General features: G+C 33.4%; 3 protein-coding genes, 1 non-coding gene and 1 pseudogene across 4 annotated transcripts; 3 read left to right on the plus strand and 2 right to left on the minus strand.

Moving 5' to 3' along the window:
* Window positions 1–3160: 3160 nt before the first annotated feature.
* Window positions 3161–6834, plus strand: LOC148763160 (uncharacterized; annotated as a pseudogene).
* A 3740-nt stretch (window positions 6835–10574) lies between these two features.
* LOC18601440 (NADH dehydrogenase ubiquinone complex I, assembly factor-like protein (DUF185)) lies at window positions 10575–13913 on the minus strand. Its single transcript, XM_007032374.3, has 10 exons — window positions 13630–13913; window positions 13481–13542; window positions 13060–13203; window positions 12857–12967; window positions 12499–12703; window positions 12267–12325; window positions 11627–11679; window positions 11312–11534; window positions 11065–11173; window positions 10575–10940 (listed from the first exon to the last, which is right to left on the minus strand). The coding sequence occupies exons 1-10, from the start codon at window positions 13838–13840 to the stop codon at window positions 10681–10683; spliced, it is 1437 nt and encodes a 478-aa protein (XP_007032436.2). The 5' UTR covers window positions 13841–13913; the 3' UTR covers window positions 10575–10680.
* Window positions 13914–13999: 86 nt separating this feature from the next.
* On the plus strand, window positions 14000–14072 carry TRNAA-AGC (transfer RNA alanine (anticodon AGC)). The gene has a single exon. It is a non-coding gene; the product is annotated as a tRNA-Ala (tRNA).
* Window positions 14073–15973: 1901 nt separating this feature from the next.
* On the plus strand, window positions 15974–16822 carry LOC18601441 (F-box/LRR-repeat protein At1g55660-like). Its single transcript, XM_018119006.1, has one exon. The coding sequence runs from the start codon at window positions 15974–15976 to the stop codon at window positions 16820–16822; it is 849 nt and encodes a 282-aa protein (XP_017974495.1).
* Window positions 16823–17819: 997 nt separating this feature from the next.
* On the minus strand, window positions 17820–18774 carry LOC18601442 (uncharacterized). The gene has a single exon (XM_007032377.3). The coding sequence runs from the start codon at window positions 18681–18683 to the stop codon at window positions 18135–18137; it is 549 nt and encodes a 182-aa protein (XP_007032439.2). The 5' UTR covers window positions 18684–18774; the 3' UTR covers window positions 17820–18134.
* Between the last annotated feature and the right edge of the window lie 2489 nt (window positions 18775–21263).

Below are 21263 nucleotides of genomic sequence, written 5' to 3' on the forward strand. Positions count from 1 at the left end.
AATAACTAAAAACAAATATCCAAACAACAACTTAAACAACAATATAAGTTTAATTAAGTATATGGGTTTGTCCTTAATTACAAGAAATTACAAAAAAATAGCTAGGTTCTAAAACTATTCTAATCTCACAACTTCTCTTTAGGTATATATTTTATAAGTTTATATAAATAAAGATATATATTATACTAAATAATTTTATAAGTTATAACTTTTGTAACATTAACACAAAAAAGAAAGTAAACATGTTTATATTTAAAGTATATATATAAAAGTAATTATAACACAATATATAAAGTATATGTATTAAAAAAAGATTATTAGTTAATTAATAATCATAGTTTCATAAATTAATTTAATTAACAATATGAGTTTGCCTTTAATTACATAAAATTAAAAAAAAACGTAATCAGGTTTGGGTATCGGGTACCCAAAAGGTTGCACTCGAACCTAATACAAGTAGTGAAATTACTAGATAAACCCTACCCGAACCTGATTATAAGTTACCCTGATCCTATATAATTGAGTCGAGCCCGTAACAAGATACCCTTTACCATCCTAATCTTAATCCAAACCAAAATGTCATGGGTAGACATGTATAAGTCAAAAAAAGACTATTAAAAAGAAACAATTTAAATTCACATATGACATTTCAGCCAAGTGGAAAACTTCAATGCATAGTCAAACCAATATAAATGTCCAATGATGACTAACCCGGAAGCCTATCTTAGTACCCAATATACACACATAAGGGACTCGGAGCTTTTCAAATCTTACAAAAACAATTTTGGGGTTCTATCCTACCACCAAATTTCATTTAAGTAACATGCATTCTTATTAATTAATAAGATTTCATCAAATTAATGCCCCATGTAACTCAATAAATAAGATCAGATTTCAGAACTCCTTGCTTAATGCTTCTTCAACGAATGCATTATTTAACTCATGATCTTTCATGATCCACAAGTCACAACTAATTTAGTGAGGTACAAGCGTCTTACTAAACATAACCAATTTGAACTTACCTTAGCACTTTTTCAATTGCCAAATACCTTTAAGTTCATGTAAATGTCACAATCAAAATTTATCACAATAATTCACCATGGACAGATTTCATCATTAATATCAAATGCATTGGGAACTTCCCTTTTAATTGGCTATATAAAAATCATAATTTGAACAAATTGACAAATTGTGGCATGACAAATATTAAACTTAAAGCAAGGCTTGGATCTTTTAATTAAACTCCCAATACAGAAACCCTATAATAGAGCCTTTCCAAAATTTATCTCTAACTCCCTTGCCTTTTCAGTGTCAAGGCTACTAATGGAATATCAAAGTCATCATCTAGAATTAAAATCATCGGATGGCATAATTAACTCCACAAAAACGTATGGAATCATAGCCATCAAATGAAAATCAAAGCATTGCAGACGGGAATCACAAGTGAGACTTTTACCACCGTCCCTGCTTACCACCATCTCTGCAAGTGACAACTAGTACCTATGAGAACACTGCAGGAAATAATCATAAACGAAACTCTTACCACCATCCTTGCAAGCAAAACTAGTACATATCAAAGCACTACACACAAAACTCTTACCACCATCTCTACAAGCAAAACTCTTACCATTATCCCAGCAGGCATTGGGTGGAGAGCCATATGCAACACAAATATATATGTACATTTCAAAAAACTCAACAAACTATCATAAGACAAAGGCTATAATGCTCAATCGTCAATCAAACTTATTCATGGCAAGCTCAATAAACCATCATAGTGCAGAAGCAAATTTGCTTGCTGGGTTATCATAATACAGAAGTAAATCACATTTCAGAAGCAATGGTGCTTAACAGCTTACGTAAGGTAGACTAACAAAGCCAATAGGCCCTACTCTCAATACAAAGAGAATCAAACATAATTGTCATTCTATGGCTCTTAACAAAACAAAAAGAATTTTACAGAAATCTTTGAAGGATTTGAAACGTGTTTTAAAGGGCTTGTCTCTCATTTGCAGAATACATATTAATATTTGTATGTATAGCTTTTATAGGTTTATGAAACTTTTTCAGAAATTAGAATCATTGCTCAAACAAATCGGAAATTCAGTTTCATAACCAAACAATAACCTAGGCTCAATCTTTCTATGTTATCTTCCCATAAATATATAGCGCTAGCACGTGCGTACACACACACGCATATATATATATATATAGAAATTTAGTTTATTTTATTTTTTAAAAAATGCCTCTCTCACAATGACAATTAATCCTCCACCTAACAAGCCAATTCGGACTCTCCTTGTTCACCAACACGCCTTCAAGCTCAGCCACAACCCTTTAAGCTTGAATACTCACTTATACAAAGCATCAACCATTTCTCAACTTTTGAATAAATTTCCAAAACATAATTCAACTTAACCTTTAACTAACAACATGTCAAGATTTACAACATCGGCCCGATAGTTCTAGAAAGATAATTCTAGGACTTATGTGACCAAGTCTGTTGTTATTTTTTAACTTTGGTTTGTTAGCATAACGTAAATGGGTCTAGTTACTGCTACCAAGTCTTTTGCTAGTTTAAAAGTTATTTCTATTTGTTAGTGGATTTAGTTGAGTAGTGTTACAAAGTCATGGTTTAGTGGGAGTAAAAGGAGGAAAACATGTCAACATGTACTTCTTACTTTGTAAGCCTATATAAAGCTGATCAAATAAAAAGGTGAATTGTCTTGTCATATTTAACAAGTGGTATCGAGCAAGGTTGTGTATCAATATTTTGGTAAAAGTTATCATTACCAATACAATGAATCATCTCCAAGTAGTTAAAAGAATCAAAAAGCTAAACAATCAGAATTTCAACACATGGGCGACATGTATGACGTCATATATGCAAGGCCAAGATCTTTGGAAGGTCGTCAATGGAAGTGAAGTTCAACAACCGGAGGCAAAAGATGTAAATGGTGCCTTGTGAAAATAGAAGATTAAAGCGGGTAAAGCAATGTTTGTTTTAAAGACCACAATTGAAGAAAACATGTTGGAACACATCCGGGATGCTAAAATACCAAAAAAAACATGGGACACACTTGCTACAATTTTCTCAAAGAAGAATGATACAACATTGCAACTTCTAGAGAATGAGCTGTTGTTGGTAGCGCAAAGTGACATGACGATCACTCAATACTTTCACAAGGTGAAGTCAATACGCCACGAAATTTCAGAGTTAGATTCAATTACTCCTATTGGTGAAACTAGGATGAAAAGAATAATTATTCATAGTTTGAGACCCGAATACAGAGGCTTTGTTACTACTGTATAGGGATGGCCAAATCAACCATCACTTGTTGAGTTTGAAAACTTGCTCGCCGGTCAAGAAACCATGGCTAAGCAAATATGAGGAGTCTCATTTAAGGGTAAGGAAGAAGCACTTTATGCCAACAAAAACAAAGGTAACTTCAAGCAGCGCACGTTGGTGGATCTAAAAAATGATTGATGACAAGGCAAAAAGTCATCAAGGAGAAGGGAGTTTTAATTCAGGGGGAGCTTCGAAAAATCGTAGCAACAATAAAAGATTTGAAAGGAAATGTGTCAAGCCCTACTCTATAATATACTTGCCATGTCATTCATGTATTTGACAACATGCTTGCATACTTGAACACCTAGAAAAAATCGTCAAAAGTTGGTAGTGTACCTAGTGGTACAACTAAGTTGATTTAAGCCTCGAACTAGTTCAAATAAAGATTTTAAGATGCAATTGAGAGTTATTGAATCTTAGAATGACTTAATATGGTGATTCGGAGTTCGAAGATTGATTTGGAATTAAATTGGAATTTTCATAACGTAGGGGTAAAATTGTCATTTTTCCACTCGAGGGCAAATTTAGGATGGTGGATGAAATTTTGATCAAGTTTGACTATTTGGAACATAATTTGAGCTTGAGAAGTGAAAAATTTTAATTTCGATAATTTTTCGAACATAAGGGCAAAAAGGTCATATCACGTGTCCACAAGAACGTAATTAGAATTTTTAGAATTTTACACCACCTTGACACTTGTCAAACCCATAAAATTTATTTTATACTTTGGATAATTGAGGAATTTTATGTGGTGGAGAAGAAATGCTTAATTATTAAGTTTTATGTATGGACCAATCACATGGTGACAAGTGTCAAGCTTTAATATTATTATATTTTCCTTTATAAACACAACTAAAACTCTCCCATCTCATTTCTCTTGGCCGGCCAAGGCAAGAACAAAAGGGAAAAAGCATAGAACAAACCCTATAGAAGAAAATCAAGAGAAAATTCATTGGATTTCAAGGAATTAAGCAAGTAAAGGTAAAATTTCTTAATTCGAGCTGGTGATCTACCTTTTCTATGCATTCTTTTTCAATTACCATGATTAAAATTCAAGATCTCATGAAGGATTCATGGCTGACCGAATTTAGGGAGAGAAGATTTGATGATTTATTTGGTTAGATTTCAAGGTATCTTAGTGTTTTTAGTTGTTTGGTGATGTTTAGCATGAAAAACAAGCAAGAAATTTCATGCCCTTCACCCACACTCCTTGGCTGAAATTTTCAAGAGAGAAATTGGATAATGGACTTTGATGAATTTCATGCTATTTAGGTGTTTTCAGTTGTTTTATGATGTAAGGTGTAAAAATCAAGCCTGAAAATTACATGTTCTGGACTAAACCTTCAATGGCCGAATTTTACAAGGAAGATATTGATGATGGATTTTTGTGATATTACATATTATTTAACTTGTAATTGATGACTTGGAGTGTTGGAAGTGGAATCAAGTTAATTGAAGTTGAATTGGATTTATTGGCCAATTAACCGGTGTATAGATCGAATTAGGCCAATACCATTTTATTTCGATACATAATTGAAGCTACGTAGAACACCATAATTAGATAATAATTCAAACATTTCGCATCCCATTTCATGCATTCATATAGAGCCTAAATTAGTTTTATAACGATTTAGTACAAATATAGTAAATTGCTTGTTGTGCATTACGTTTAAGTGGTGAAACTTCCGATAAGGGTAAGGAGATTGTACCCGAAGATCGGGACTAGGAGTACTTTGACTCCCGATATTGTGAGTAACCTTATTATCGTCTTAATTATCTAAAGTAGTTTTTATTCGTTTTTGTGATTTTATAAAAAATGAGTTTAAATGGTAAATTCTTATGTTTTATAAGTAAAATGTGATTAAATGAAATGAGTTTTATAAATTATTTTGAAATTGAATGATGATTTTAGAAATTGAGTAATTGGAGATTGTTTGATTGTGTTGTAAATTTATGGTTTGAATTGAATGGCTTATGGTGATATTGGCATGAATGGCTGAATTGAAAATTGTGTTGAAATTGTATGAACTGTTTGTTTTGCCTTAACAAGCTGGGTAATAATATAATTGTCATGTCATGCTATCAAAACTTTTATTGATTTGGTGGGATATTGATTAGTCACTGCAGTGGTGGGTTTCCGTGAACCAGCCTGTTAGAAAAAGCCACGGTAAACCCAGTTATATTTTACCTCAATACGAGAGGTGCAGAAGGTATCTCGTGAGGTAAAGCTTTAGAGTTCACTACACGCTAAACCACCACGTGAGGGTGAACTCAGCCAACGTCAAGGAACGACTATGCTTTTAAACGTAAAAATGTGTTTTATGCGTATATGAACTTTTCTTTAACAGCCTTGGCGGACTCGATTTGATGCCCCGGCCAAGGTATTCCCGAGAATGAGTTTTGGCATGAGCCAAATTTTTAATAAATTCATAAGCCATATTGATTATTTAAGTGAAATGAAATTATTTTATTTAGTTGAAATGAGTTCGAAACGTTATGAATCATAGTACGATGAACTATTTTAAGTTGTCTACATTTACTTGACTTTAGATATTTTAAATGATGTTTGTTTACTCACTGAGTTTATATAAACTCACCACCTTCCTTTCCACTCATTCCAGGATCAGGACAATCTGTAAATAACTGATTACGTCGAGGGTAATTATTGGACTCGCCTCCTCAGAAATTATAGGTCCATAGCCTTTGTTACTTTTGGTCATTCGAGGGCCCACACGTCATTGTAAATTAAATTATATACTCTGGTTATCTATGTTACTGTATGTATGGATTTATTTTACTTTTACGCTACAAAAATTATTTACGTAAAGTTTTATAAATATTGTTTTATAAGAAAATGGAATTTTTCATTTAATATTTTTATTTTATTCTATTAGCTACAATTTCACCCTAAATGAATGTTTTAGACATAAAAACTTGTTTTTAGTTATGAAATGTGTATTTTCCCCTATATATTATATTTTCAACAAGTTTCAAAATTTTTGGAAAAAATGATCAAAGTGCCCTTGTGAGACAGAAAATATTTTTTTATTATTGTTTTGATTTGGAAATAGCTTATAATCTTTTAAAATATGATATTTAGTAATTATTGCTCATAAGGGAGGTGCGAAAACTGATATTAAGCCTTGCGAGGTTTCGGTTGGCATTCAGGGTAATGAATGTCTATCGAGACATCGTGACTGTTGTCACGGGCTCGAGGAGAGTACCGGGTCATGACAAAATGTTACAATTATGGAAAAAATAGTCATATGGCAAAAGTTTGTTAGTCCAGTAAAAAGTCTGTGGAGAACAATGCTGCTATTTCCAATACAAATGAGAGAAACAAAGATGATTGGGACGCTGAAGCATTCTTTACTATAGAAGATGAGGAGTTAGCTCTCACAGTAACAACGTCTAAACAGATTGATTATGAGAATGACTGGATCATTGACTCGGGTTGCCAAAATCATATGACGAGTGATAAATAGAAGTTGCAGAACTTATCAAAATACAAAGGAAGCCATATGGTGGTGATTGCCAACAACTCAAGATTATTGATAGCTCACATATGTAAGATGACAGTTTCTCCCCAAATTGGTGCTAATCAGATGTTGCTTCAAAATGTCTACCATGTTCCAAGTATGAAGAAAAACCTGTTTTTAGTATCACAGTTAAGATTATCAAGCCATTTTGTTTTATTTAGTCCACCAGATGTGAAGGTGTATCGTGACCTCAAGATCTTAGAAAAGTCGATGATGAAGGGATGCAGGTTAAAGTCGATCTATGTGATGTCAACTGAGTTTGCATATGTAGACAAGACAAAGAAGAACGAGACAGCAAATTTATGGCACATACGGTTGGGTCATGTTAGCTACTCCAAGCTAAGTATGATAATGGAAAAGATGATGCTTAAAGGGCTTCCTCTACTTGAAGTACAAATAGGCACAGTTTGTACAGGATGTCAGTATGATAAAGTGCATCAATTACCATTTGAAGAGTCCAAGTTTAAAGCAAAAGGACCACTAAAGTTAATACACTCTGACGTGTTTGGACCTGTCAAGCAACCTTCAATTGGCAAGATGAAATATATGATGACTTTTCCAGGTATATGTGGGTTTTATTTATGAAAGAAAAATCTGACACTTTTTCAAAATTTAAAGAGTTCAAAGGGACAGTTAAACCAGAAGTTGGAAAGAAAATTCTTTGCTTGCACACTGACGATAAGGGAGAATATAACTCAAGCAAGTTTTTTCAGTACTCAAGGGAATGTCGAATACTTCATCAATATACTTGTGCCAATACACCACAACAAAATGGTGCAGCGGAAAGAAAGAACAGACATCTTGCATAAATCTATCGAAGTATGCTAAATGCAAAAAACGTACCAAAAAGGTTTTGAGCAACAGCAATGAGGATAGTAGCCTTTGTGATCAATAGAGTTCCTTAACAAAGGTTAAGTTTTCTTTCACCCTTTGAGAAATTGTGGCATATGACACCTACAGTTAACTATTTTCAAGTATTTTGATGTGTATGCTATGTGTTTGTACCAAATCATTTACGTAGCAAGTTGACAAGAAAGTTGTTAGATGCATTTTTGTGGGATATGACAGTCAGAGAAAAGGTTGGAAATGTTGGGATCCTATGACTAGAAAGTGTTACACATCATGAAATCTGGTATTTGATGAAGCATCTTCATGGTGGTCCTTAGAAAAAGAGACAGACTCGAACAAATTTAAAGATGAGTTTCACATTGCTCAAATTCGGTCAAGTTCAGATGAAACTGGAAATTCATATGAAGACGGTAATGCCGAACAAGGAGCAACTCAAAATTCTTGGCAAACTAGTCTGTATCGACTACCAAGCGAAGAAGGTGAGCCTAGTGAAGTGGAACTATCAAGCCCACAACTTAGAAGATCAACAAGAATTCGAAAGCCAAACTCCAAATATGCCAACGCAGCCATAGCGGAAGAAGTAAATGCAAAAGAACCTGGGACGTCTAAAAAAGTATCTCAGAATTTTATGTGAACTAAAGCTATGGAAGAAGAAATCATTGCACTAAAGCACAATCAGACTTGGGAACTTATGCCAAATCCAAGAAATGTGGAACCTATTTCTTGCAAATGGGTTTATAAAGTAAAACCTCGCACAAATGGTTCAATCGAGAGGTGCAAAGCTTGACTGGAAGCTCATGGGTTCACTCAACAATATGGGCTAGACTATGATGAAACATTTAGTCCAATAGCAAAGCTTACAACCGTGCGAGTCCTACTTGCACTTGCAATTAAGAAAAATTGGAACTTGAGGCAGATGGATTTGAAGAATGCGTTTCTACATAAGGAATAGGATCGAGAGATTTACATAATTCAACCGATAGGTTTTCAAAACGAAGGTCATCCTGAAAAATTTACATCAACTAATAGACTATGCAATTCCCCTATACTGTGACAACCAGTCGGCAGTTCGTTTGGCAAAAAATCCAATTTTTCATGCAAAAACAAAATATGTGGAAGTGCAATATAATTTTATCAGGGAAAAAGTTTTGCACGAAGAAATTGAGTTGAAGCAGATCAAGACGGAGTATCAAGTTGCTGACTTGTTCACAAAAGGCTTGAGCGTCAGCAAATTTGAAAACTTTTGTCATCAACTAAGCATGATTAGAAGAATATTGAGAGCTGGTTTTGAGGGAGAGTGTTAAGATTACAACACCAGCCCGATGGTTCTAGAAAGATAATTATAAGACTTGTGCGACCAAGTCTATTGTTATTTTTTAACTTTGGTTTATTAGCATAACGTTAGTGGGTCGAGTTGTTGCTACCAAGTCTTTTGCTAATTTAAAAGTTGTTTCTATTTGTTAATGGATTTAGTGGAGTAGTGTTACAGAGTCATGGTTTAGTGGGAGTTCAAGGAGGAAATTCTTGCTCTGTAAGCTTATATAAAGCTAGTCAAATAAAAAGGTGAATTGTCTTGTCATATTCGATACAGCATACCATAGCTAACTTTCAGCTTATCTATATTGTCCAAATCTCATTTCACACTAAACTTACCCTTAGTAGCTCACCTCAAACCAATTCAAGATTCACAAATTTCCCAACTTAGAGAAACACGATTTAGCTTAAACAAAGCAAAATCTAAAATTATAAACTGATTAAAATGTAAAGTAAGTAGTCAGGAAGCTTAATCTTACTTAACTTTGCGTTTTCTAGGCTCTCAAACACTTCAAAGGAGGCTTGATCATCATGGAGAAACTTGGGGTTTCGATGGCAGAACATTGGAGCTTTATTTGCCTCTCATTTAAACTAGATGGACTATCCAAAATCTTTTTATTTTTTGCCAATTTACCCTAATTTATAGATAGTTTTCAAGTAAAATGCCCCTAATTGTGTTCTGCCTCATATCTATCAATAGATTCTTATGAATCTATTAATAGATAATATCTAGAATGATCCCCAAAGCTCACTATCATGAATCTATTGATAGATTTAAAGAATTTATCATAGATTTTGTATGGAATCTAAAATTTCCATAGTTCTCAGCCTCTAACTTCATTTTTAAGCCTCCAATTCATTTCCACTCTGTCCAATCATCATAATTCAGCAAGCATGCCTCGTACATTCAATATACGTGTCAAAATATATCGAAACATAACCCAAAATTCAATACATACTCATCATCAAACATATAGCCTTGTTTTGCATAAGCGACATGATTCCATACACTTATAGCCTTGTACACATGTATTCCCATTCGTAACCTTCAAACATAGGAAACTTTAGATTCTCTATTCAAGCCTACAGTCATTCTCTTAATTTCATATACATTTACATGATTGCTCAGCCAATAGCCATTCATATACATCAAATTCAGAATTGTGCACCCAAATACACTCTTGCATACTTAAGCACATAGACATGCTCCCCAATTTATATACATATATTCACTTGTCCTTATCAAGACCAATAAGGTGATCTACCCAGAACTAAGCATAGTTCACTTGACTTCCTCGAAAGTCGGGCGTCACATACACAACCAGAAACCAGCGTATACACATCTAATGCGTTACGATTACCAATCAAAATAGAATTAGCCATGGGTGAAGATTTTACACGTCAAAGTTGTGGGCAATTCTTCAACAATATAGCACATGGCAGAAGGGTACATCAAACACAGAAGAAGAAAGAACACAATAATATAAATGCATCCTACCATCTGTGGTACAACTTGAATGAAATTTCAGACAAAAAAAAACTTTAGCTTTATTAAATTGTAGCAGTAAAAGATAATGTACATATATGCTTAAAAAAGATTTTATAAAGACAACACTGTTTAAAACTTCATTAAAATGGAACTGGGATGCCTTGCTTCTTGTTAACAATGGCCATTGCCAGGTAACGGGTTCCCATCCCAATAGGCACCTGTTCATCTGGTCCCTCCCAAAAGGGGCCTTCACCTTCACCCACCAAACGCCAGTATCCTGTCCTTAGAGATTCAGCTTGTTCATCTGTGCAGTTCTGTAGCAGGGCTTCAACTCGGAAATTTATTCCAAGGGAACCGAGGAACTCAGACTGAGTAATAGGGCCATGAACAGACACATCATCTGAAAACATGTTGAGACCTTGAAATTAATCTTTCATTATTCCCTCACTGACTTCATTCCACACTCCTTTCAGAATGATATATAGAAATACAACTAGTACAGCCAATACAGTAACGATGCAAACCTGAAGCTTCCTCAGCAGAGTGCCTGATGCAAGCAAAATCAACATAAGCACTGAGATCAGCAGTCCCAGGGTTGTCTAGCATGTCAACAAATTTATGCTTTCGAATGGCCTGCACAAATTTACTAGGGATTACGAAAATGGAGGGAGAGAAAAAAGAAAGAAAAGCAATTTTATCATTGTTAAAGTGGCAAAAGCTAGAATCAGTTATTGTCCAGTGCATCATTGATGCAACAGTGAGGAACTAGACCTGCAGACTATCTGACACTACTCCATTCAGGCCATAATCAATAATAAGAGCCCCGCCTCCATCAGCACTTATTCTCTTCGCAAGTGTGTGAGTTAAGTCCATTGCTTTGGGGCAAACTTCAATTTGATTAAGTTTCTTTATTTCTTCAGGCACAGCCCACTTGCAGCGCTTCAGTAGGTACAGAGCTGCAGGTGTAGGCTGCGGAGATAGAACAAAGCGAAACCTAACCACATTATACAATAAGGTATCAAGCATCTGAACTCTTAAAATTTGCAAAGTGACTGAATGTTGTCAGAGAAGATGCCAAATTCTTACAATGAATCTTCCGTGACATCTATCATTTTCTCACACCAGCCATGAGAAGCCCTCTGCAAACAAGTTCTTTAATTAGAACAATGCTTGTGAAACAGCAGATGAAAAAAACCATAAGAACCCATATAATGTATAAACAAGGTTGAAAACTTTCAGCACAAGATTGCTAAAAATTATTTCACTTAAAGAGGAAGACAACAACTCATGACTAGGTAACAAATTGACAATTTATATAGCCAACTTAACTTTTAAGTTATTTAGCTTTAGCAATTGTTCAAAGCATAAAATTATAAAATCTGTCCATGTCTTACATGAGTAGATGCAGATTTTACTGTTACATTATTTATTCATGATCTTCGATGACCAGCAATTAGATAATGGATCAGTAAGATGTATTTTACAATTTTCATAAAACATGATAACAGATGATTCAAATGGCAAGAATGAAGGCAAAAACAAAAAGTTTGCACTGTTTAATCAAGAAAGCTGCAAATGATAATAGAAACCTCCTATAATGAAATTCGTCCAAATAAAGGGTCTCTAAGAGTAAAAATCTAAAAATCAACTTTACAAGTTCCGGGGATTTAATATTTGATGATGCAAGGAACAGGCAGCACAGGTAATTAAAATGAACAAGACAAACCTGAAATTGATGGATTGGCAGTGCATCATAGAATTCATGGGCAATAATTATTGTGGGCACTGCAATATAAGCAAACAAATAAACAAGCATCAAGGGAAGAACAGAGCAAGTTTTTTTTAACCCAGTCCATTAATTATGGGATATGAATAGAATAATTCAAACTGCTTTCATAAACCACAGGGCATGCGTGTGCTTGTTTTCACAGAAAGAAAATTTAGAAGTAATCCCATACATCCTGATGGAACCTGTTCCAGGGCCACATGCCACGATACAGGTGTTCCAGCCAGTGTACTTGTAATCCTTTTCTCAACACCTTCGCTGGTATTATCATCATCCATACATTGCAAACTTTGGTGCTGAAGCTTTTGCAATGCTGGGCTACATTCTACCAAATGTATATGCAATGACTCTGTGAAATGTTTAAACTTTGATGCACCCTATAAGAAAAAAAAAAAAAACCCACGCATATTTAACACCAGGCTAAATGGAGTCCATATAAAACTGATGCAAAAAGTAAACTTAAAAGCACTAACTTGCATATCTTTTACATTTAGAAGGAAATTTGACAGAAATATAAATGGCTATCATACACGAAGAAGATCAGCCATCAGAGTTCCTCGGCCAGGGCCAAGCTCAACCAGGTTCACTCTCTTTGGTTGTCCCATTTGCTCCCATAAACACATAGCCCAAACACCAACCATCTGAAATCATTCCAGTAGGAAAAATAAACTAACTGCGTCCTTGAATATTTATACACATACACAAACTCAGAATCCAGTAGAGATTAAATTACCTCGCCAAACATCTGGCTTACTTCTGGAGATGTTATGAAATCACCTTCAGCTCCAAAGACATCCCGGTTAATGTAGAACCCAGCCTTGGGATTTGTTAGGACTTCTTCCATGTATTCTGCCACCGATATCGGCCCACCCCGAAACTGACAAAATTTATAAGCTCTAAAGCATGATGTTCAAAGCACAAAAGCCACATTTGCAATTTCCCAAAAGAGACATCAGAGGCATAAGTTTACGGGTTTACGGGTTTTCGCTTAAGAGTGTCTTAAGTGCTATCCATAGAAGTATTGCTATGTTAAATGCAGCCGTTGACAGGTAATTTTGATGATTCCCAATGCTATTGAAACGAAGATATTATCTTAAACACAAGAGTAACAAAACCCTCAATTTATTAAGTCATAAAGGACCAATCTTACTAACCTTAATAATGCCTTTGAGATGCTTGACAAGTTCAGAGTCTGAGGAAGGTTCATGGGAATGCTCTAAAACACACCCACAGAAAAAAAAAAGGAAATAACTAAAAAAGTTGAATGATAGGAACATAGATAAAGAGAAGCTGAGAAAGTTACCTGGAGGATTGTAGAGGCCAGAACGGTCAATGGAAATGGTCTTCGTGGGTTGGTCTTCAATCTGTTCGATGGAATTAGTCTGAGGGATTTCGGACCGTGAAGATGAAGAGTACGAGCAAACAGAGCATTTGTTGAGTAAAGGAGCTATCGACTGAGCAGACAGTAAACGCCGAGCTGTGGAAGCTTGTTGAAATAGCAGCTTCCTCAGCATTTTTGTTGCTCAAACTGCCAAAGAAAACAAAAGGCAGTGTTCTTTTTCTTTGGAATGCCAAGGAAACTGAAATCGGGTTGGGGGCAGATCATCAACGGGATGATTCAAAACCGAGAGATCAAGTTGGTTAGATGTAGATTGAACAGTAAACATTCTAAGGGGGATGTAGCTCAGATGGTAGAGCGCTCGCTTAGCATGCGAGAGGTACGGGGATCGATTCCTCGTATCTCCAATTGATGTTTTTCAAGGGGTTACTAATATTAATCTAAAAATTACTCAATACTGTTAGAATTGAAAAAATATATTTTTTAATAAAAGTAGTTCAAATTTATTAATATGTATAATAAAATATATTTTTCGTGATAGTATTTGATACATATCCGCATTCTTATTTATTTGCAAATTATCTATAGATAATTTTTTTAATAGTAATAATAAAAAATATTTAAAATGATAATTTAAACATATAATAAAGAAATATGATAATTTTCACAAATAAAAAGTTTGTCATACTTTGATGAATATTATAATTTTTTTTTTAAATTGAGTCAAATTGAAATCCTTATATATAGGTTATATTCGATTAAGTAGTCCTATTTATTTCTTGGATCTTAAGTTTCCCCATAATAAACCCTAAATCTAGAACTTCATATGTATAAAAGGAAAACATAGGAAAGATCAGAAAATTTTCTCTGAATCTGCCAAGAAACTAATACAAGGTAATTTAACTTTTCCTTCTCTATTCCTATGAGTATATGTTTTATTTAATTTAATCTTAATTCATTCAACATAATCTATTGTTTTGATTTATCAATTGCATTACTTGAGCTCTAGATAATATGTCTACAGCCTTACACTAGTTGGTAGACGTCGTATGCTTTTTTTCTTATTTTAATTTTATTGAATAGTTGTTAAGTGTTATGCTTTGAATGATGATTGCAAATGTTGTTCAGGATTTAATTTCTCTTTTTGTTCTTGATGTAGAATGTCTAATAGATAATTTTTAAAGATAAGTTGCGCATCAGAAGCCAAAACAAAAACCTAAAAGTCATAAAACTAAAAGTTTTAGTCTTAGAATTGAAAAACACTTCAATCCATACACTATTAGTTAGATTAAAACAGCAAAAAAGATTCATGTAACAGAACGGTGTAAGATACTTTTTTCTATTGATAAATGCAAGAATGAAATATATTTTAATATTATGGATATAGATGCTTATCACCTGTTATTTGGTAGACCTTGGCAATTTGATATTGCAACGTAGCATGATGAAAGAGAAAACACTTATAGATTGGAAGGGTTTACTTTCTTTACCCTTATTCATTCAAGAAATGAGATAGAAGCTACTTTTAAGGAGTCAAAGGAAGTGCATGCTCTGATTGTGAAATAGGTGTTGTCAATTGAAGAGGCTTAGAAAATAATAGAGCATTTAAAAGCAATCAAACCATTATTAGAAGAACTCAATGAGGTGATGCCAGAAGATTTACCTGATGGTTTACCATCATGAGAAATATTTAGTCTCATATTGATATGATTCCTAGTGCTAGACACAATGACAATGCATATGTTGTGAATTTGCCAGACATAATGAGAATTTTCAAAACATTTAATATGGTAAATATTTACTCATTTTATTCATCAGATGAACCTTTATATTCAAATGTATAAGTTAAACTTGAGGTCGAATTTTTTCCAAGTGGAATGAACTAATGTAGAATGACAGGTAATTTCTTAAAATAAGTTGAGCATCAGATATCAAAACAAAAACTCAAAAGTCATAAATAGGTATATTCATAATTTTTAATATTTTTCTTATTTAAGTCATAAATGGGCATATTCATAATTTCAGTAGGAGTCCTAAATAGAAATTATAAGTATAATAGAATTTTTTTTATTTAATTTACTTGTTTTAAAACTTTAAGATAATCATATTCTAATTAAGAATAGAATATTTATTGTATTTAAATATCTTATTAACTACTCTAGTTATACTGGATAACTAAAAGTAGAGTTTTATTAAGACTTTGGCCTATAACACTCTAAATAGGAGTTTTTACATTTAAAATTTTGTTACTTAATCAGGTATTAGTATTTGTTTTCACACTAACTCCATGGAAACCCCACGGGAGTCGATGGAGCTGATCACCTTCAATATGCAAAACCTTTGTAGTTTATACGATAGATTCAGTGATCTTCCGGAACCAATCATTCTTCATGTTTTCTCATTCCTGGGTTCCAATGATATTGTTCGGCTATGTTATGTCTCTAGAAAATTTCGAAAGCTATGCATGTCTAGCCCTAACTTGTCATTCAAGTTAACATTCGATTCTGAAAAATGCACGGCCAAATGTAAAAAGTTGCAGAGGTTTCTAAAGGATTTTCTGAGTATACATAATGCACCAGAGATTCATCGTCTTCGACTGCATTGGTTTTGCCACTCCGTCAGATATGATGCTAAAGGATCTATTTTTAGTTTGTGGGTTCAAAAGGCTGTAAGGAATAAGGTGCGAGAGCTGGATATTGGGGTTCCTGTAAAACCTCATAAAGCCTTCTACTTGCCTGCTGGTGTAGAGTCGCTGAGGGTGTTGAAATTGAAGTTGCAAGGGGGAAATTTAAAATCGTTTGCATCGGTGTTTGCCTCACTCGAGACCTTGTCACTAAATTCGGTATCGATTCCTTTCTTGGAATTTGGAGAATGGGTGTGCAATTCCTGCAAGTCCCTTAAAGTTTTAAATCTCGAAAAGGTTAATGGCATTGGCAATCTCAACATTAGCAGTTCATCTCTCAAGGTCTTGACAATAGTTTGTTGCGCTGATGAAGAAGATGGTTTGGTTTCAGATTATTCGGTCACCAAAGACTGTAAAATTTTCATCGACTGTTCCTCTCTTGAGAACTTAGCAATCTCTAAATGTCTGTTTGACGGCTTGCATCTCAATGTCAATGCACCTTCTCTCAAGGGTCTGGAAATCTCCGACTGTTAAATGTATGACAACTTTGATATTAGCATCTCAGCTGAGCAACTGCAAACATTGACTTTGACTATGCAGTTGATGAGTTTCTGTCTCCGGTCTGGCCGCATATGTAAAATCTATTCAGAGAACTTGCTGTCTCTACGCAACGCCACCCTTAGTCTTGGAGATAATATGTACGACGAATTCACCAATGATGGCTTGGTTGAGCTTATTGATAGTGTAAGATATGCCAAAAGTCTACAATTGAGCTTTCAGATTATTGAGGTAAGTGGAATATTCTCGTATGTGTGTAAATAGTCCTTGCTGTCTGTCTTGTAAAATGTCTTTGCTACGTCCTTTGGCATTCCCTTATAATCCCTGTGGTGCTTCCACAGAGCTGACCAATTTTCGATATGTATGCAGGCTTTGTTTATAAAGGATCAACTGCAGGATATAACATTCCAACATTTGGAACATTTGGAAGTAAGAGTTTCCCAGTTAAGCTTAGATGACTTCACTGCAATAGCTGCCTTTCTTGTGGAAGCTTGCAGTCCAAAGATTCTTACATTGCGATGCGATCAGAATGCTAGTGAACTTTGTGAAACCGAGGTTGGTAACGGCTCAGCTTTTTGATTTTCCTGTGGGATCGAATTTTCAGCTATTTAATTTGTTTGGCATAACGTTTTTCCATTGCTCTTGCAGATAGTCGACCAACCATGCGCAGAAGTGGAGAAGTTTGGGGCTGAGTGTGGAGATATAAAGATTAATTGCAGTGTAATCAAGTGAAGGACGGTGAAAAAGAAAAGGCTTCCATGGAGGTGGAGAACAGGAGAGTATGAAGGGCCAAAGGTGCACAAGGCTTTGACCGCAATTCAAGTTGGCTCCTATAGCACTAGTTGTTTCTTTCCTACGAAGCTGCTTAACTTTTTAATTGTCTTCGTTTAAGAGTATATTGCCTTCTTTCATTCCCCTGTCTTTCACGTTTTCATAGTATTCAAACTTGACAATAATGAAAATGACATTGAAATTGCACATAGATAAACTTTGAAAAGAAATTGCAATAATAATCAGGTTTTACAACTTTTTTTTAAGATTTTTCTCATATAACAAAGAACAAGCTATGAATACTTTACGATTTTTTTTTTTTTTTTTTGTGTTTTTGAAAGGCATTGAAGTTGATTTCATTGCTTCATAAAAATACTTTAGGATATAAATATATAAACTTGACACTAGTTATTGATGCCAACAAAGGCTTCACCCCCGAGTGTGGGGGTGTATCTCAGATGGTAGAGCGCTCGCTTAGCATGCGAGCGGTACGGGGATTGATGCCCCACATCTCCATTTAGACATTTTCTGGACCTGGCACAACTTGCCTAATTTTACTGTCACATACTTTACTAGTGGATGGAGAGAATCCAAGTACATGGATTCTAAGTCTGTAGGTAGAGCTACCACTTTGTTTTTGTTGTTGTTGTTGTTGTTGCTGTTGACCATCATAGACAAAATATAAGAAGAAGATGAAAGCACTGGCCAAAATTGCAAGAGCAAAGACAAAAGCGGCTGCAACAGGGTGAATAAAGGTGGAGAATTGATAAGCAAATCCAAAAAAGATGACACTGGTTAAAACCCAGATGACAGATTTCAAGAAATCTTTCCTTGGCGAACGATCCTGGGGAGGTAAAGCTTGCAACAGCGTCATGCAATACATGAGAAAGAAATACGCGAGGTAAACAAAAACAATGAAAGCTACCATGGGAAAGTCACCATGAGCGTAGGCCTGGTAGATTGTGGAGAAGATGTTGAATGTGAGGTAGAAGTGAGCCACGACTGGAAGGAATATGGGTATTTCAGGATTATTTGTGTTTTGGGTTTGATCATTGGTTGGCAGCATTTTGTCGAATAGGAAATTGAAGATTTGCTGTGGAAATTATGCTTACTCTAATGGAAGATTGCTGGTTCGTTTTGAGAATGATCTGGTTTTGGAGTTGAAAGCAGCACCAATTTATACTCAAGTGAGTTTTGAGTTTGTGAAAGTACAGAGAAACTGCATTGAAGATGTCTGGATGTGGCAGAAGAAAGCTCTCGCCTTCCCCGAATAAGAAAAATAATAGAATATACGCGTAACACTTTACATGAAGTTTCCTGGAAAATTGGTTAAGTTTTTTTCTTTTCTTATCAGAACTTTCATGGAAGTTGGAGCAATGAAGAGTATAAATTCATTTGAAAGTTAAAGAGTATAAATTCATGGAAACTCTGAGAAATGAACTTGGATATATGGTCCTTAGTTCACGCGATCAGCCCATCAGACTATAGAATTAAAAGCAAAAATTTTGTAATTAAAGACATAATAATAATACTCCCTTTTCAACCGAAAGAAAAATGGATTTCAGTATGAGAGAATAAAATGTTTCAAAAATTAAAAATTTAAAAAATCTTGATACAGGTCAAATTGTTTATATTATTTTATTATTATTTTTTAGTTTATTAAATTTCAAAAGCTTAATATATAGACTATATAAAAAATTTCCTACCAAACGGGTAAAAATATTGAATTCATGGAATTTTACTAAAATTTATGCAATTATTCAATTTGTTTATTGTAGATAGTCAATTTTAATTAATATCTATTCTCTAAAAAATTATTTTATAATATAATATTATACAGAGAATAATATGAACAATTATTACAAGTGAAGCACTATTTTGTGCATAACAATTAAAACAAGTGAAATATTACTAATTCACATACAACAACTAAAATAAATAGAGCACTACTTCATGGAACAATTAATATTATTAGTACCTGTTTGGCTTGACTTATTTTTAATTTATCTATTGCTTCAAAGCAAAAGTTGAGTCAAACAGGATTTCGTAAAAAACTCTTAAAAAAAAGTAATTTTTTTTAAAGAATAAAATTTGAAAAAAAAAGGAGCTTAAAAAAAAGCTCCAATTAAGAGCTTTCTCTTCTTTTTTTTTTAAAAAAAAAAAACACGTCAACTTATTAAGAAAGCTATTTTTTCCCAAAAAGATCTTCTCTCTAAAAAATACTCCCTTCCTCTCTCCATATCGATCTTCCTCTCCTCTCTCCCTTTCTATAACTCATCATTTTAGGTTTTTTTTTTAATTCTTGCAAAAATTAAGCAAAAAGAAGATCCAAAATTTAAAACTGCATTCAGGTATTATTTTTTTTCTTTATATTTTGTTTTTTATTTTATTTTTTTTATCTTTTTTTGTACTTTGAAAACTCTTTTTATTAGTTGATATTTCTCAATTTATTGTTTGATATGACAATTATATGATGTTTGTTTATTCTTAATTTCTTTATGGTGCATATAGTATTTGATGATTATGATTGAAATAATTAATTAAATAGGTCAATGGTTGTTGAGATAAATTAGATGAAAATTGAGATAATATTTGTTGATTATGATTGTTAAGATAATATTGTTCATGGAGGTGAACTTTGTTAGTAAGGACATAAATAGCTAAACGTGATTTTCTTGATTTATTATTACCATCTTAGACTTCTCTTTTCTTTTTTTTTTAGTTCTCATTCATTGTTAGGGTTAAGAGTTTCAGTAGTCGACTCACTTCTTTCTTTTATTTCTCATTTTTTTGTTTAATTCAATTTTTTTCTCTTAGTTTTATTTATTTATTATTATTCAATAAAAAATTATTTATGAATTATGTGTTACTTATAAATTGTTTGTGGAACTCTTTTTTTATGATTTATTATTAATTATAAACTTTATATTATATAAAAATCCTTTTAATATTTTCAAAATTTTATTTTAAATAGATAAAAAAATAAAATTAATTTTTTTATTTTGAATAAAGAAATTCGTGATTAATAAAAAGTTATTTATTAAATACCTTTTATGTTAATTTTAACTAAAATTAGAGTTTATATAAGTTATTTTGCCAAATAACTTATCTATAAAAAAGAACTTATAAAAAGTAAATTTACCAAACAACTTTAACTTAATTTTAAAAGCTATTATTTTTTTATAAGAGCTTTATAATAGCTTTTAAGTTAAAAAAAAGCTAGGTCTTAGAATAACCATTTCACGCAAATAGTAATGAAAGCAATTTGAAATAAGCGACACAATTCATAAGTTACTTTCATCTTAATATGTTTTGAAGAATTTAACTTAGTGACTCAGATGTGGAGGTAGTTAAAAGGTCTTCCTCTTAACATTTTTTTTAAAGTACAAGTGGTTTACCCTTCTATCTTATTTTCGTGTACTTATTCACATATAACTTCTTCTTTTAAACCTGTTTACATACACTTTTTTCTCTAAACTTTTTTTCATATACCTTTTCTCATATACTTGTTCTCTACTACATTCAATTCGAGAACAAGTCTTATTATACCCAATTACTTTAACAGTCGCTCACATTATATGTCCTAAAATTATCACCTTAATGTCCATATAATGTATTACAGTAACGGTTACTCTCGTTAAAACTC

The sequence above is a fragment of the Theobroma cacao genome, chromosome 4 (assembly GCF_053813885.1).
Source record: "Theobroma cacao isolate CCN51 chromosome 4, ASM5381388v1, whole genome shotgun sequence".
NCBI lineage: Eukaryota > Viridiplantae > Streptophyta > Magnoliopsida > Malvales > Malvaceae > Theobroma > Theobroma cacao.

Excerpts from the sequence above, each read along its gene's own strand:
- LOC18601440 (XM_007032374.3), bottom strand. The coding sequence starts at position 13,840 with ATGCTGAGGAAGCTGCTATTTCAACAAGCTTCCACAGCTCGGCGTTTA. Across the intron at positions 13,204-13,480 it reads ATCTCAAAGGCATTATTAAG|TTTCGGGGTGGGCCGATATC; the intron begins GTTAGTAAGATT and ends AAATTTTGTCAG. Across the intron at positions 12,704-12,856 it reads TGATGGCTGATCTTCTTCGT|GGTGCATCAAAGTTTAAACA; the intron begins GTATGATAGCCA and ends TTTTTCTTATAG.
- LOC18601441 (XM_018119006.1), top strand. The coding sequence starts at position 15,974 with ATGGAGCTGATCACCTTCAATATGCAAAACCTTTGTAGTTTATACGAT.
- LOC18601442 (XM_007032377.3), bottom strand. The coding sequence starts at position 18,683 with ATGCTGCCAACCAATGATCAAACCCAAAACACAAATAATCCTGAAATA.